At 34.0% G+C, this 13,765-nt stretch overlaps 2 protein-coding genes across 3 annotated transcripts; one reads left to right on the top strand and one right to left on the bottom strand.

Moving 5' to 3' along the window:
• The first annotated feature begins 213 nt into the window (after positions 1-213).
• Positions 214-3,757, top strand: LOC108223908 (uncharacterized). Its single transcript, XM_017398376.2, has 3 exons — positions 214-512; positions 1,711-1,975; positions 3,279-3,757. The coding sequence occupies exons 1-3, from the start codon at positions 269-271 to the stop codon at positions 3,511-3,513; spliced, it is 744 nt and encodes a 247-aa protein (XP_017253865.1). The 5' UTR covers positions 214-268; the 3' UTR covers positions 3,514-3,757.
• A 1,720-nt stretch (positions 3,758-5,477) lies between these two features.
• LOC108222139 (regulatory protein NPR5) lies at positions 5,478-8,218 on the bottom strand. Of its 2 annotated transcripts, none has more exons than XM_017396044.2 (2): positions 7,443-8,218; positions 5,478-6,413 (listed from the first exon to the last, which is right to left on the bottom strand). In XM_017396044.2, the coding sequence occupies exons 1-2, from the start codon at positions 7,914-7,916 to the stop codon at positions 5,532-5,534; spliced, it is 1,356 nt and encodes a 451-aa protein (XP_017251533.1). In that variant the 5' UTR covers positions 7,917-8,218; the 3' UTR covers positions 5,478-5,531. The 2 variants fall into 2 exon arrangements, with proteins under 2 accessions (XP_017251533.1, XP_017251534.1); XM_017396045.2 differs by having other exon boundaries at positions 5,478-6,410.
• Positions 8,219-13,765: the final 5,547 nt, after the last annotated feature.

Genomic DNA, 13,765 nt, shown 5'->3' with positions numbered 1-13,765 from the left:
AAAATGTATACTTAGTCTATTTTAATACTTAATATTCATATTTCAAAAATAATGAATTACATGTAATGTTTAGTCAAAATTTGGTGAATTAACCAAAATAAACATGTAAAAGAAGACGGGAAGTTGTTGTGATATTTTTAATCATAATTTTTAAAAATGATACTCTTGTGTAAATATATAAAAATTGTGTTAGTTTTATGGAATTTTCTTAAAGCTCAAAATATCTACGAGTGTTGGACCATTCGAGGAGTGTTGAAATTGGGCAGTGATGGCGAGTTCATCATCCGCGGACGATTTCTCAGTATTTGTCTTGGCATCTGATTTGGGCGTAGACGCTCGTCCATTCTTACAAGATAAGTGGCACGATTGCCCTACTCAGCTGGACCATGATATTGCTCCTGATGATCTTCAATACTTCTCACACCTTGACGCCTTGCACTTCTTGTCTCTTCAACCCGGTTTCGATAAGTCTGGAAATCGTATCTTTCGTATCGTTGGCAAGTACTTCCCCGGTAATTCGTTTTTTCACGATTTGATTTTAACTGCTAACTAATTGTAATCTGCATCTGGTTCGCGCGCTTTTATATGATTATAATCCTTTAGAAAAGACTTGTTAATAATTTGGGGGAAGGTGTTTGTTGTGTGTTCTCTGTTACGTCTCGTGTGTGTGGTGTTAGTTAACATAGATTGAAATGTCTTAATAATTGTTTGCTTATGGACACTTGGTTGAAACCAGGCAGCACATGCTGGTTTAGAAACTTCATATCAACAAAGGATTTCTCTAATCAAATTGAGATATACTTCGTGATAGATTTTACTTTACTTAGCTTTGGGGTAACCTTAGAGAACAGACACATTGTTTTTAATGGTCCTCACTTTTGGGCATATAACTGAACCTGATACTAATGCACTACTGCTTAAGTAGCAATTAGCAATTTTGTACTCCAACATATCCTATTCAAATATATCCTGATTTCTAATCCATTTTGTCCCTGTCCGTTCAGCCAAGCTGCAATACAATTGTTTACTACTTTCATTATTGTAGCTGTTTATGTTGCCACGTAACTGCTGTACTTGTAAAACTTGAATCTCCGGTTTTTATATAATTTTTTTCTTAGTACTATGGAGTAGGTAGGATAATGTATATTTTGTGATGTTTAGTTCTCTACCGCACATCTTCTCTTATGTTTCTCAGTACTATCGTCTGTTTCTCACAGCAGTAGATACTAATGGTAGTCCACCAGCCCCACAGTGATACAGATTCTGGTTTAAGTTTGCAATTCTGCATCTTCTGATTTGTAAGATAATAATTTAATCAGGATAGGGTGTGATATTGCCTTCTATTTATGGTTTGTAAAAGCCCTTTTCTTTTCTGCAGTAATTTGAATGATATTGTTAATAAAAGTAGACAGTCAAACCTGCTGTTTACATACATTCATTCATAAATATTGATATAAAAAATAAAAAGGTAATTTATAAATTCATGTGAGTCTTAAACACGTCAAATAATGTTATGTACCCAGTCTTCTTTATACTTAAGGCAGTTCCAACATCAGAAGCATTGAGTATACTGTATACCTCATCAAGTTTACCGTGTTTTTTTTTTCTTTTTCTTGAGAGTGGTGATAATTGTACTGACTTTTTGTGCTCTTAGTTCAATTTATGTAACTGATTTTTTGACAATGAGCTTTATAAATTATTTAATTATAGCCCCGGTTGTCGATGCTGAACGATTAAAGAAGTATGTAGTGCATAAAATATCAAATGAAATGCCAGAAGGTCCATTCTGCATTGTTTACATGCATACCACTGTCCAAAAGGATGATAATTCTCCTGGGATGAGTATCTTGAGGTGGATATATGAAGAGCTTACCGCAGACATTAAGGATAGACTACAGGTTGTCTACTTCATTCATCCTGGGCTGCGCTCAAGACTTGTCTTTGCTACTCTTGGCAGGCTTCTTTTGAGTGGAGGGTAAGTATATATTATCTTTTTCTATCTTTTATCTGCGTCTTTTAACCCGGAGTCCAGTACAACTTATATTCAATTACTTTTAGGTTACTTTCAGTGCTCATAACTTATTTGGAATCATGAGGTTTCACATTTATAACCGTGTTGTATTTAGCACTCACTCTAGAAGTCTAGAGGACTAATTTGCTGGGAATTTTTAGTTCTCCTTTATTAGTAATTACTTAGGTCTGCGGAATCTTGTTCCTTTGGGGCTTATCAGCAAGTTATTAATAATGGAGGAGTTAAGGATCATGTGTGTACATGTAGCATCGCCTTTTGACTTCATATTCCTCTATTCCAAGAAATCATAGAAAGAGCAAAAAGCTCTTTATGACTTGTTTTTTTACACCATATCAGGCACTGATAGCAGGTATTTACTGTGACACTGAGAAATATTCTCTAGTCTTCGGAGATATAGTCGTGATTCCGTGAAGCAATATCATGGTATTCAAATCTTTGTACTCTAATTATATCTATACATTGAGCGAAGACGTGTATTGTACCGAATCTAAAAGATAACCCCTTGCATTGTACACAACACTGGCACCTTTTTATAACTTGTATCAGATCACTGACAAATTTGTTAAAATTGTACTTCTTATTGTATGTTGCTGGATTTCTTATCATATGTCGCTGTATTCTGTGTCCTAGTTCCCCATTCTACTTAAAGTCATATCCATAAAAAGAGCATGTTATTCTTAATGCTGCTCTGCCCCTGGATGGACATAATGATCTTATGAACTGAAATTTATATAAAATAAGACTACAGAATATATCTGCAACACTTGCAGTATCTTTGTGTTCATTCATTTATCATTTATCAAGGATTTTCTTGATAATACATGTTGAAGTTCTTCCTAAGCATAATTTCATACATTAACCTTTGTTTTTCTGGCAAAAGTTCAATGGAGTATTCTTAATTGGATACTATACGTTCTGCAATATGTTCTGTTTATAAAATATTGTAAATATATATCAGAACATAATGCAGTATATTTAGTACTCCATTTAAGGGTACAGCACTCAATTAAGCCCATGTTTTTGTTAAAATGGTAGTAGCTCATTAATTTATGTGCACAGTTTTGGTTGATCCATGGTAAACTATACATTATATATAATTCATTTAGTAAGTGTATTTGGCTCGCGGCATGGGTTCAATTTTCTGCACTTTTACTGCCATTTTTATCAAGATACTTTAAAAGCTTTTGGTGCTTTTCCTGACACACCGACTCTGAGATTGTTTTCTTCTAACTTTTGGCAATTGAAGCTTGTATTGGAAAATAAAGTATATTAGCCGCCTGGAATATTTATGGGAGGATGTGAAGAAGGGAGATGTTGATATTCCACAGTTTGTGCAAGAGCATGATAAGATTCTAGAGAACAGGCCGCTCACAGATTACGGGATAGAACCAGATCCTCTCCACTTGACTGCAATTCCTTCCGCAGGCTATCCATTTGGGAGGTTTGAAGAGAGATGGTCTTCCAGAGAATACATGTCTTAGAATTTCGGAGCTCTGTCTACAATAAGGCGCCTTCTGTACCAGTTGTAAAAGTGCAATCTATCTTCTGGACACTATTTCAAAGTAGTAATTATGAAGAATTATCATCTTCATTTCAATGTGCATGATCTCTGGAATCAGAGGTTATAGCCTCTTTAGATGCAGAACTTAGGGAACTTTGAATGTCATGTGGTATCGTAAACTCGTAAAGTACTAAGGATTTATTAATACTTTTATTATTGACAAATCACTAGCAGTTCCTTATTTCATATATATTATAATTATTTCCAAGCTTTTTTATAATATCTTATTATAATAATTAAAACCCGTACAAGATTTTTTGTTAGAGTTTGATATGTAAAAATATTGTCTGAATTCATTTTTTAATATTTATTGTTGGGATTGATGATGCACAATATTGTCCAAAATTAGAACTTTTTTAATAGTATATATAGGTAATATACTTGAACATTTTTGAACTTGTTCAAGAAAAAATAAGATGTCATTTATTAAGTCCGGACAATATTTTTTGATAAATTAATTAAATTTATATATTCTTCCTTGTATAAAGAGAACACAATATAAAATTAATTTCTTTTTAATTTTTGAAAATGTACAAGTAATTTCTTGGCCATGCATGATTAATAGGGATCTTCTCTCGTCTTGTCCAAGATTAAAGTTGTCCAAAAATCAAAGAGGATATCCTATTTGACCTAAATATTTTGGAGGATGGTTAGAAAACAGACGGAGTCTATCTTCACACGTTGATGTCAGATCAGACAGTTGTCCAAGTAAAATTGGACGGCCAAACAAAAATTTCCAAAGCAAAATGATGAATTCGCACCATACAGCCGATACAAAATTTCCATATACGCATCGAACGCAGCAAGCAAATGGGATGAGACAGCTCATGCATGTCCCTCCCATTATAATAAAAAAAAAGTCACACCTCCAAGCAATATATCGCTTATTCTGTTGAGGTACATGCATGAACACTTGTATAAATTAAAAAATAATCTCTCATGGTGATATTTTATTTTTTTATTTAAAAAAGGTAGGCTATATTTTATCGTCTTATTTATAGTACTACTTTTACTTGATTGTAATTATAATTTGTATATTTGTGAAGAACGGCGCCGGCAGTTGGTTGACATGATTAAAATAATAATAAAAAGGTCATATATGTTTATAATATCGTCTACTAGATGTGAATAGCAAAACTCCGAAATAAGAAGTTGACATGGCAGGGGTTGAAAAGACAGAGGCAGAGCTGGACGTTGAATCTGAGGTCCAGTGCTAAAACTCGATTAGATTCTCCTTGTCCCCATGTCATGATCAACAAAATCCAGTGGTCACACCACTGCTTGCGATGATTGTAAGACAAACCCTAGTAGTAAAACTAGCTTTGCAGAAATGAGAAAACACTCACCCATACTTGTTGTATATATAGAGATGAAGATTTGTCTTATTGTGAATCTAAGTCTCGCCGTTGTGCTTATAGTCTCGACCCCATTTTATTTTTTGAAGTAATGACTGATGGTTAATATTCATAATTGTCGCTAAGATTTATTCTTCTCATTTTTAAATAATTGAAGACAGCTTCTCATATGTGTAAGCACTGCATTCTAGTTTTACCCTCCTCTTTTCTTTTACACATGGAGCATACGAGAGCAAAGTAAAGGTTAATAGAGTTTTTAATAACAAACTTTTTCTTCATCATTTCTCTCTGCAGCTTAATGTATGATCATGAATTTCTATGTGATATCAGAGCGAGTTTTGAGTGAAGCGATAATCTCCACCGGCCGCGGTTGAATTCTCTTAGACATATCTTCACCCGAAAGCTAAATAATAATTTTTATAATTAAGGTGGTTCATTTCTTTGCTCGCAATTTTTGATAAGCAGAATCATATCCCATTCCTCAATTTGTACATCCAGATAGACCCAAGTATAAATGTGTCGAGAAATATTAATAACAAAATATAGATAATGTGGGCGCAGAATTGTAGCGAGTAATTACTTGTTAGAACTCATGATGATGAGAACGGTGGTACATACAAGGATCTCTTTGGTTGTTTTGATTCTCTTCCTGATCATTCATATGTCCTGAACCAGCTGCGGCCCCGAGATTAAGATACACCATTCTCGAATCAACATTCAAATTGCCACCAGAACTCCCTCCACTGCCTCCGCCTCCTTCCTCTCGTGAAATCACAAGAGCCGCGGATTGTACAAGCTCAAGACAAAGCCTAAGCTTGTTAGGCTCGATATGCGTTAGCCCCGGGCCTGCCCCTTTGAACAAAAAATCTGATGTTAGGGTTCGTAGGACGTCGAGAGGAGTGATCCCTTCGGCCATTTGAACGTTGGGGTCCGCGTGGTGATCGAGAAGCACAGCCACCATGTCCGGAGACACCATCTCGGCTGCAATGTGGAGAGGCGTTTTACGGGCTTGGCCTGCAGGGTAGTTGACATCTGCGGCGCCTAGTTCGAGCAAGGCCTTGACGACTTCTCGGCTGCAATTCTCGACTGCATAATGCAGTGCGAGTGCTTCGTCTAAATTGAGCCCTTCGCCCATGACCATGAGTTTGACGAGTTCCACGTCAGAGGAATCGAGGGCTCGTCTCATTCGGCGGATTTTTTGGTCCTCGAAGTTGGATGAAGGGTTGGCATGGTGATGGGGCGCAATGGAGCGGTGAATGAGTGCTGATTTAAGGCGAAGCTCCTCGATTCTGGCGACGACATCCACGGGGAGGTGCTTAGCTAGGATTTCATGGGGAAGGCCGGATTTGGCAACTAAATGGGAACAGCTATTCCATAGTTGGTGCATCTCTTGCTTTCTTGAGGCTATTAGAACCTTCATTACATCTTCAATGGAGGCCTTCTCCACAATACTCTCCAATTGCTTCTGCAATTAATTAATACAAACCAGCTTAACAAAAATGCAGATAAAAATGTTTTAAATGCAGATAAACATGTTTAAAATGATTATTATGTTCTTAAAGTCGCTGATTAGTCACCGATTAATCCCTGTTACGTAGCTCACCGAACTAATTAAATATCTGATTATTTAATTAATCATCTGATCAATTCAATCAATCCTTGTTCTCTGTGACTTCACCGATTAAGTCCGATTCCCGCTTTTTACGACCCTGAAAACGAATATAAGTATTTACATATATGAAAGAAGGTGGGACACTTGGTTTGGTGTTTTGGTATAACAAGTTAAAATCTGGTTTCATTAGTCAATGCAAGACTAAATGAGGAAAGTGGAGCAGGTTGCATGTGATAGATCACTGTGGAAGACAGGACCAGAGAAATCAAGATCCAAAGTAGAAAGAATTGGGCTTGAAACACACAAACTGAGCAAACCAAATTAAGATATGAAAGAACATCAGAAATTTGCATGAAATGAAGATGATTGATAGGGTTTTGTTTCAATTGTTTTGTTTTGTTTGGTCTCATCTAGCTTGTCTTTCATATATATCTTCTCAAGTCATGATATATGTCTATCAAAAACTGATGACTCAAACATTTCATACTACTAATAACATTCAACTGTTAACTTCTGAGAAAGTACTGAAATAAAACACATAGTTGCATCAAACATTAGCTAGTGCTAGAAAAGTAAAGGAACAAAGTACTGTACTAGATTGCAGTGAGAGATCAAATCCAACTTTTATAAAACTTTAAAACTTAATTAACAAGCGTGCAAAATTCAAATGAAGATGTAGCTCCAAATTAGAAAACCCTAATATTCGGATTAAATCCAAATTTGTGGGAGTAGAAGAGAGAATCAATAATCATAAGTTGAGGCGCTCAGAAAATACGTCGTAAGTTATCCGTCGTAAATGTGCCAGTTTGTTGTAGTTATAAGTAGTGGAGTAGTAATTAATACTTAAAACATTAAATCAATTAATTAGTTAATCAGAATAACCTGAGAAATCGAAGCGAGCTGTTCGACCCCGAAAGATCTAGCCGCAGCAAGAATATCGAGAGCAAGATCAACGGCAGCAGTGCAATGCGTATGCCAGCAGCTCCTCTCCCCACAACTAGGCCTCGGCTCATGTTTCTGTGGCACAACCGAGACTTGTCCACTATACAAAAACTGCAACATCAACAAGAACACCTCGTACCCGACTGAATTCACCGGTATCACGTGCTGAGGACCAGGACCCCCACGCGGCGATGAGGCTAAAGCGCCTCCTCCCCCGCTTATCCTACTGGAACCACCGCCATCGGCTGCCTCAGAGAAGAATTTTCTGAAAAACAGACTCCTAGCTGCTAAGATGCCGCGGTGAGCGTGTACCAGACGACCCTCGACACTAAACGTTACATCACTAAAAGCTTGCCCGTTTATTAGAAGATTTAGGTAATCAAGTGAGAGCGATCTCAGCGATTCATCTGACATGGTACTTAACTTATAAGCACTCGAATATAACCACTACAACAAAATAGCGGCTTTTCTTGCAGTGAACCGTGTTCAATTTCTTTTAGTGCAGAGAGAATATGGTTGAGTAACTTGTGATCAAGAACTTGTTTGAGAAGATAAGAGAAAGCAGAATAGGACAAGCCATTTCGAACTAATTGTTGTTTAAGCTTGTGATAGAAGATTAAAAAATAGTGTTAGTTCAGGTTAGATTCTCTGTATGTTGTGATGTTAGATATTTGTTTGTTTAGGAGAGAGAGAGAGAGAGCGCAAGTTTAGTGGCTGTTCTGGGCGGCTGATCCTAACTTAATTTAAGGAATCATCACTAGATATAATAATGGTTGAAATATTAATCTTGCTAGCTAGGAAAATGCTTTGACAAAAACAGTATGTTCATGTGCCTGGATGCAATTAATAATGTCACAAGTAAACTGTCTGGTGATGATAAATATCATTATGAATATATATAAATCTAACGCCAGACTAAACTAATCATTCTTCTCATGCAAAACATGGATTAACACGTTTCATGGTGTGTACTCGTTTGGATTGAGAACGACAATCTGTTAGTAAAATACTCCCTCCGTCCCATTTTAACTGCTTTTGACTTTTTTACACGTATTTTAAGATGTTAAAAAAATCACATCTAAACATAATAATTTTTTATAAAATTTATATCAAATAAAAGTTTAGAACCTAAACTTTTATTTGATATAAGAATTGAATTATTTTATTGAGTGTAGATATTGTTTTTTTACATCTCAATATACGTGCTAGAAAGTCAAACATCAGTTAAAATGGGACAGAGGGAGTAATACTCTATGTTAGGAATACATTTGTCAATAGATTTTGAGTCTAGGGACGGGCATTAAATCCGACCCGCATGATCTGGATTCGATGTTAGGTATGGTTTTGATTTAGTTATGTATATTTAGGATGTACGTGTAAAATAGATTTACGTTAAAACAAATAAATAGTATTATCTAGATAAGTGGATAAGTGGCTATGTAATAAGACAATTGCTAAAATGACGAAAAAGAGGTTGTGAATACTCTCAATGAATAGGTGATGCACAAGTTTTAGAAAAATACAACAAAAACAATATACAATCTCCTTGCAATCCGAAAAGCAATATACATAAATTAATTCTTATAAAACATGTATGTTATGTATCAAGGTAATTTTATGTTATAGATATAATTGTTGATCTATTTTTTCACAAGGTGGTTTATTTACTTCTATTCTTGGTAACAAATTTGCTTTTATTATTTATTTCATTTTATTTATTCCTGGATGTCCCAATATCTAATGTCACATGTCATACATGCATATATTATAAGACTAATAGTAATCGGAAATTGCATTGTTATTCGTTCATTATCGATTACAACTAGAACCTTGAACAATTCATGATCAGGTTCAAGTCTTTCTTTGCTAAAGCCTTTCTTGTCCCTACCAATAGAAACTCTAGCCATTATAGAAACAGACTTCCAACCCATTCTTTGTTAGTGCATAAATTGAAATCAAATTTCTTCTCATTTTCCGGATCATACAACACGTTCTTGAGTTCTATGATACTGTTCTCAACGTCCAGTTTATATGTGTCAATTCCAATCAGGCCACTTCAATATAAGTTTATATGTCATCATTCTAATCAGGCCACTTCAATATAAGTTTATATGTCACCGCTCATGTTTCCTTGATATTGCGAAATAACAAAAAGATTAGGTACAATATAGTCAAGATGTTTTGTAATTACCAAACATATGCAACTAACTAATAAAAATGATTACGATTAATAATAAAGTAAATAATTCGAATATAAATCTTGAGAATTTTTAGAGGTTTATGTAAACTTAAATGTGATGTGTAGATTGATATACAATTATAGAAAATGAGATTTTCCTATAAATATTTTGACGCGCATTTAAACAATATTACTGCACAAAATAACAAACAATCTCAAATTTTAACTTTCCTACACAGGATAAATCAAATAAAATTATTCATCAACTAAATGAAATATTTTATTCAAAGATGTTAATAATACCAAATATCTTCTTCAAAAAAAATAATACCAAATATCTGAAATACGAATCATCCCATGTATTCACGGGTATTCGGCCAACTATCATGCAACTGCAAATAGGTAGATAAAACATATTGAATATACTCATCGTCTTTTTTTAGTTGTGGTAAATCTATTTTTATTAGTCAAATTGATTAATTTTTTATCAGAGATTATAAATCACTCTTATACTAATTTAAAAAATTGAAAATTACATTTTAAAGTAGATTAAAAATTATTTTCAGTAATCTTTTTCTTATTTTATCAATTGATAAAATGTTAATAAATTTTAGTTAAATTTTGATTAAATTAACCGGTACAAAACCAAATGTGATTATTATAAAAATGGACGGAGCGAGTAAATTACAACATGTTATGCATTAATACACTTAGAAAATTTTTGGTCAAATTTTGTGCCGTCATCCCATATATGTAGCAACTGATGCTTATAATATATAATTGCTTAATAATCCTTCAACTGGACCGAATTGATATGAACCGGATTGATAAATCACTAGGTCCATAAATTCATGTACAATAACATGATAAATTTTAATATGATAATTTAATAAATATTATATATATATAGACCATCGGAATATAAAGATATTTTTAAGTATATATGTTATAAAATACTAATCAACTTTTAGAAAATTTGTGTACAATATTAAACACCTTTCATTTTCTTTGAATGTCACTTGACTTTCACGCATACTTTAATGTGTGTGTATAATATTTTTAATTATTTTTTTTAGTGTAAATATGTAAAATAATAATCAGATACTATGCACCTCTAAAAATTAAAAGAACACGTAAAAAGGGACAAAAAGAGTAAATTTAATATTTTATTTCTTTTGAAGTAGTAATTTTAATATTTGTAAACTTTTAAATTATATGTAATCATCGCTTACATTGACCAACAAAGTCACTATTATAAATTCAGTTGTGTCCGCTATTGTAGATGGGGAGCACAACTAGGTTTGTTGATATCTTGTTCGTCATTTGTAATGGCCAGCATAGTTACATAACTGAGATTTTTCAGGATTGTTTTTACTTTTGTTTATCGATGGACGTCATATTATTATTTTTTCTGAAAAACGAAGAGTTGGTAAAAAATCAACTTCTGAACAAGATCACTCTTCAGCAGAGAGGACAACTGATCAGGAGATGAAACACTCAGTTGAGTGATATATTCTTCGAAAAAGCTTGTTGAGCAACCGGTAAAAAACACCATTACAAGATTTATGTGCAAAAAAGATTCTAATACGAAAGGCAGTGGATGTGTTTTTTAACCAAAGAAGTAGCCCTATTTGATCTATTTATTTATATGGATATGGATAGTTAGAAAACTAATGTGCTGGTAAATATTCTCCTGTGTGACTCTACACAGATGTACTATTCTTGCAGCCTAAAAATTTAACCCTCACTAATTCAAAGACATCTATGAAAAAACAACTCGTGTGTTTAAATCACATCAGTTGTCGTTGACGGACTGTCTCCCATATCTTATGAACCCATGGCCTGTTTACAAGAATATATTGTCATTTTTACTACAGGGCACAGGCTAATAAAAGACCTGCCCGAACTCAGCCCTACAAATATGGTGCGGGACTGGTAGAGCTTTTATAACACTCTAAGAGCATCTCCAACCATCTAAAACCCTTAGCTAAAAGGTGAGTTGGCTTACTTAAAATAAAAAAATTTAGTAGTCAACCTCCTATGGATGGCTAAATTTGTCGAACCTCTACAGATCTGTAAGAAAATCTGTGGGAAGATTGGACATCATTTATTACTATATTGAACTGATATATTCTATTTTAACAATTTAAAATATTAATAACATACTATTTTTAAATTATAGCCAACCAATATAGCCAGTACTATCGAAGCAAAATGTCTTACAAATTCAGCAAATTTTACAGGTCCAATTTAGCCAACGATTATAGCCAACGCTGTTGGAGATGCTCTAACTTATAAGTTAAATTAACTTATAAATTCAGATCGATGTTTTTGTATGTTGTGAATGTCTATAAGTTAGTTTATATTTTTAAAATATTGAAGGGTTAATTTTTATATATTTTTCTCGATTTACTTTAATTTTTGAAATTTAATTTTATACAAATATGTATAACAGCTTGAAAAGATAAGTTGTAATAAGTATTTATTAGCATTTACTAATTTTGTAATTAATAAGTTATCCAAATAAATAAGTTAATAGTTAATTTTTGATAATAAGCAATAAGCAAAGGCCTGTTTAGGAGTTTGAAAAAATGCATGTAAAAAAAGTGATCATTCTAGAAATCATTCTAGAATTTTTTTTAATATTTATTTTGAATTAGACGACAAAAAAATAATATTTTTAATGAGGTTTGATTGTAAAAACCGTGACAGCTTCCTGCATAAACTGAATTATTTTTTCTTCAACAACACGGAAACCTGCTTTTTATAAAAACAGCTGTTTGAAAAACTATTTTTGATTAACAAACAATTTTACTACTATTTTTCAGCAAAAAATTGTTGCGAAGTTTAAATCATTTAAAACTAATCAAACCGCATAAAATTGAGTTTGATAAATTCAGAATCGGCCAAAATGATGAGCTACGTACACTTTGAACATGCACTAGTGGTGTAGTTGCAACGGTACAAAGGGAAAAGCCCACTGGCAAAGGTAGTTGGGATTCTAAGTGATGTGATGACACATGCATGCAGTAATAAAATAGGGAAAATAGAGAGGGTGTTTCCAGTGACAAACAGCAGCAGGCAGTAACATGAAAACTGTTTCCTCAGTCTCATTCACATGTCAAACTATGAGAGACACATGAAAAGGCAGGGCCGGGCACTGATTTCCACGCTCACAGTAGTAGTAGGAGTAACATCTACATTATTTTCCTCTCTCACGTCAATAAAATCCACAAGGGTTGAGTTTCAGTAGATCATGTGTTCCGAAACATTGAAAATGTGTTATATAATTTCATTAAAAAAAACCTTTTGGGATTGCGGTTATACATGTAAAGAATGCCATAATTTGGTAAAGGAAACAAACAGGTACATAAATGGTAAGCATAGAATAGGCAAACAGGAACATAGGAGGCAACAGTTAAGATGCATGCAGTTGGCAGAAGAAGAAAATAACACAACTGCAGTCGCATAGTAAATTATAAAGGGACAGTTGGGGGATGGAAAGCTATAGAAGAAATGTTACTGTAATTTAGAACATGGGTTGGGTCAAGCCCCAGCCAAGCATGAGCTTGTCTTGTCATGTCAATCTCGGCCCCCACCCTTTACTGTTTATGCACATATTAGGCATCACTAGAAGCTTGTGCTATTTATGAGCAACTAATAAAATATTTGAATTCAACTCCACAAGAATCAAGATGAACTCCAGCTTAAACTTCCTAGTCGACCGGCAATCAGCTTAGTTCCACTCTGGTGACAATTTACTCTCCAGTAGAAATGAAAATCAACCCCACAGACCACAGTACTTGAGCTTGTTTTATTTCTTATTCCCCGGTGCCCCCTAGGCTACAAAATGGATTCATAGATCTCAGGAATAGTCTAAGAGATATGATCTAGTACATGAAATCTTATACTAGCTAGGTTGCATCCTAAGCATATAGAGCAGCTTCTAGTTGAATATTTGAAACCCAATTAGGACAGCTGAGCTAAAACTATCACTTAGCAGTCTAAGCTGATACTGTTGGGCTCACCCTTATCTCTTTTTCTATCCTATCATATAGGGTCTAAACATATTTCATATCAAAGC

The sequence above is a fragment of the Daucus carota genome, chromosome 5 (assembly GCF_001625215.2).
Source record: "Daucus carota subsp. sativus chromosome 5, DH1 v3.0, whole genome shotgun sequence".
NCBI lineage: Eukaryota > Viridiplantae > Streptophyta > Magnoliopsida > Apiales > Apiaceae > Daucus > Daucus carota.
Note: the sequence above shows the minus strand (reverse complement) of the source record. Positions and strands in the feature narration are given on the sequence as shown.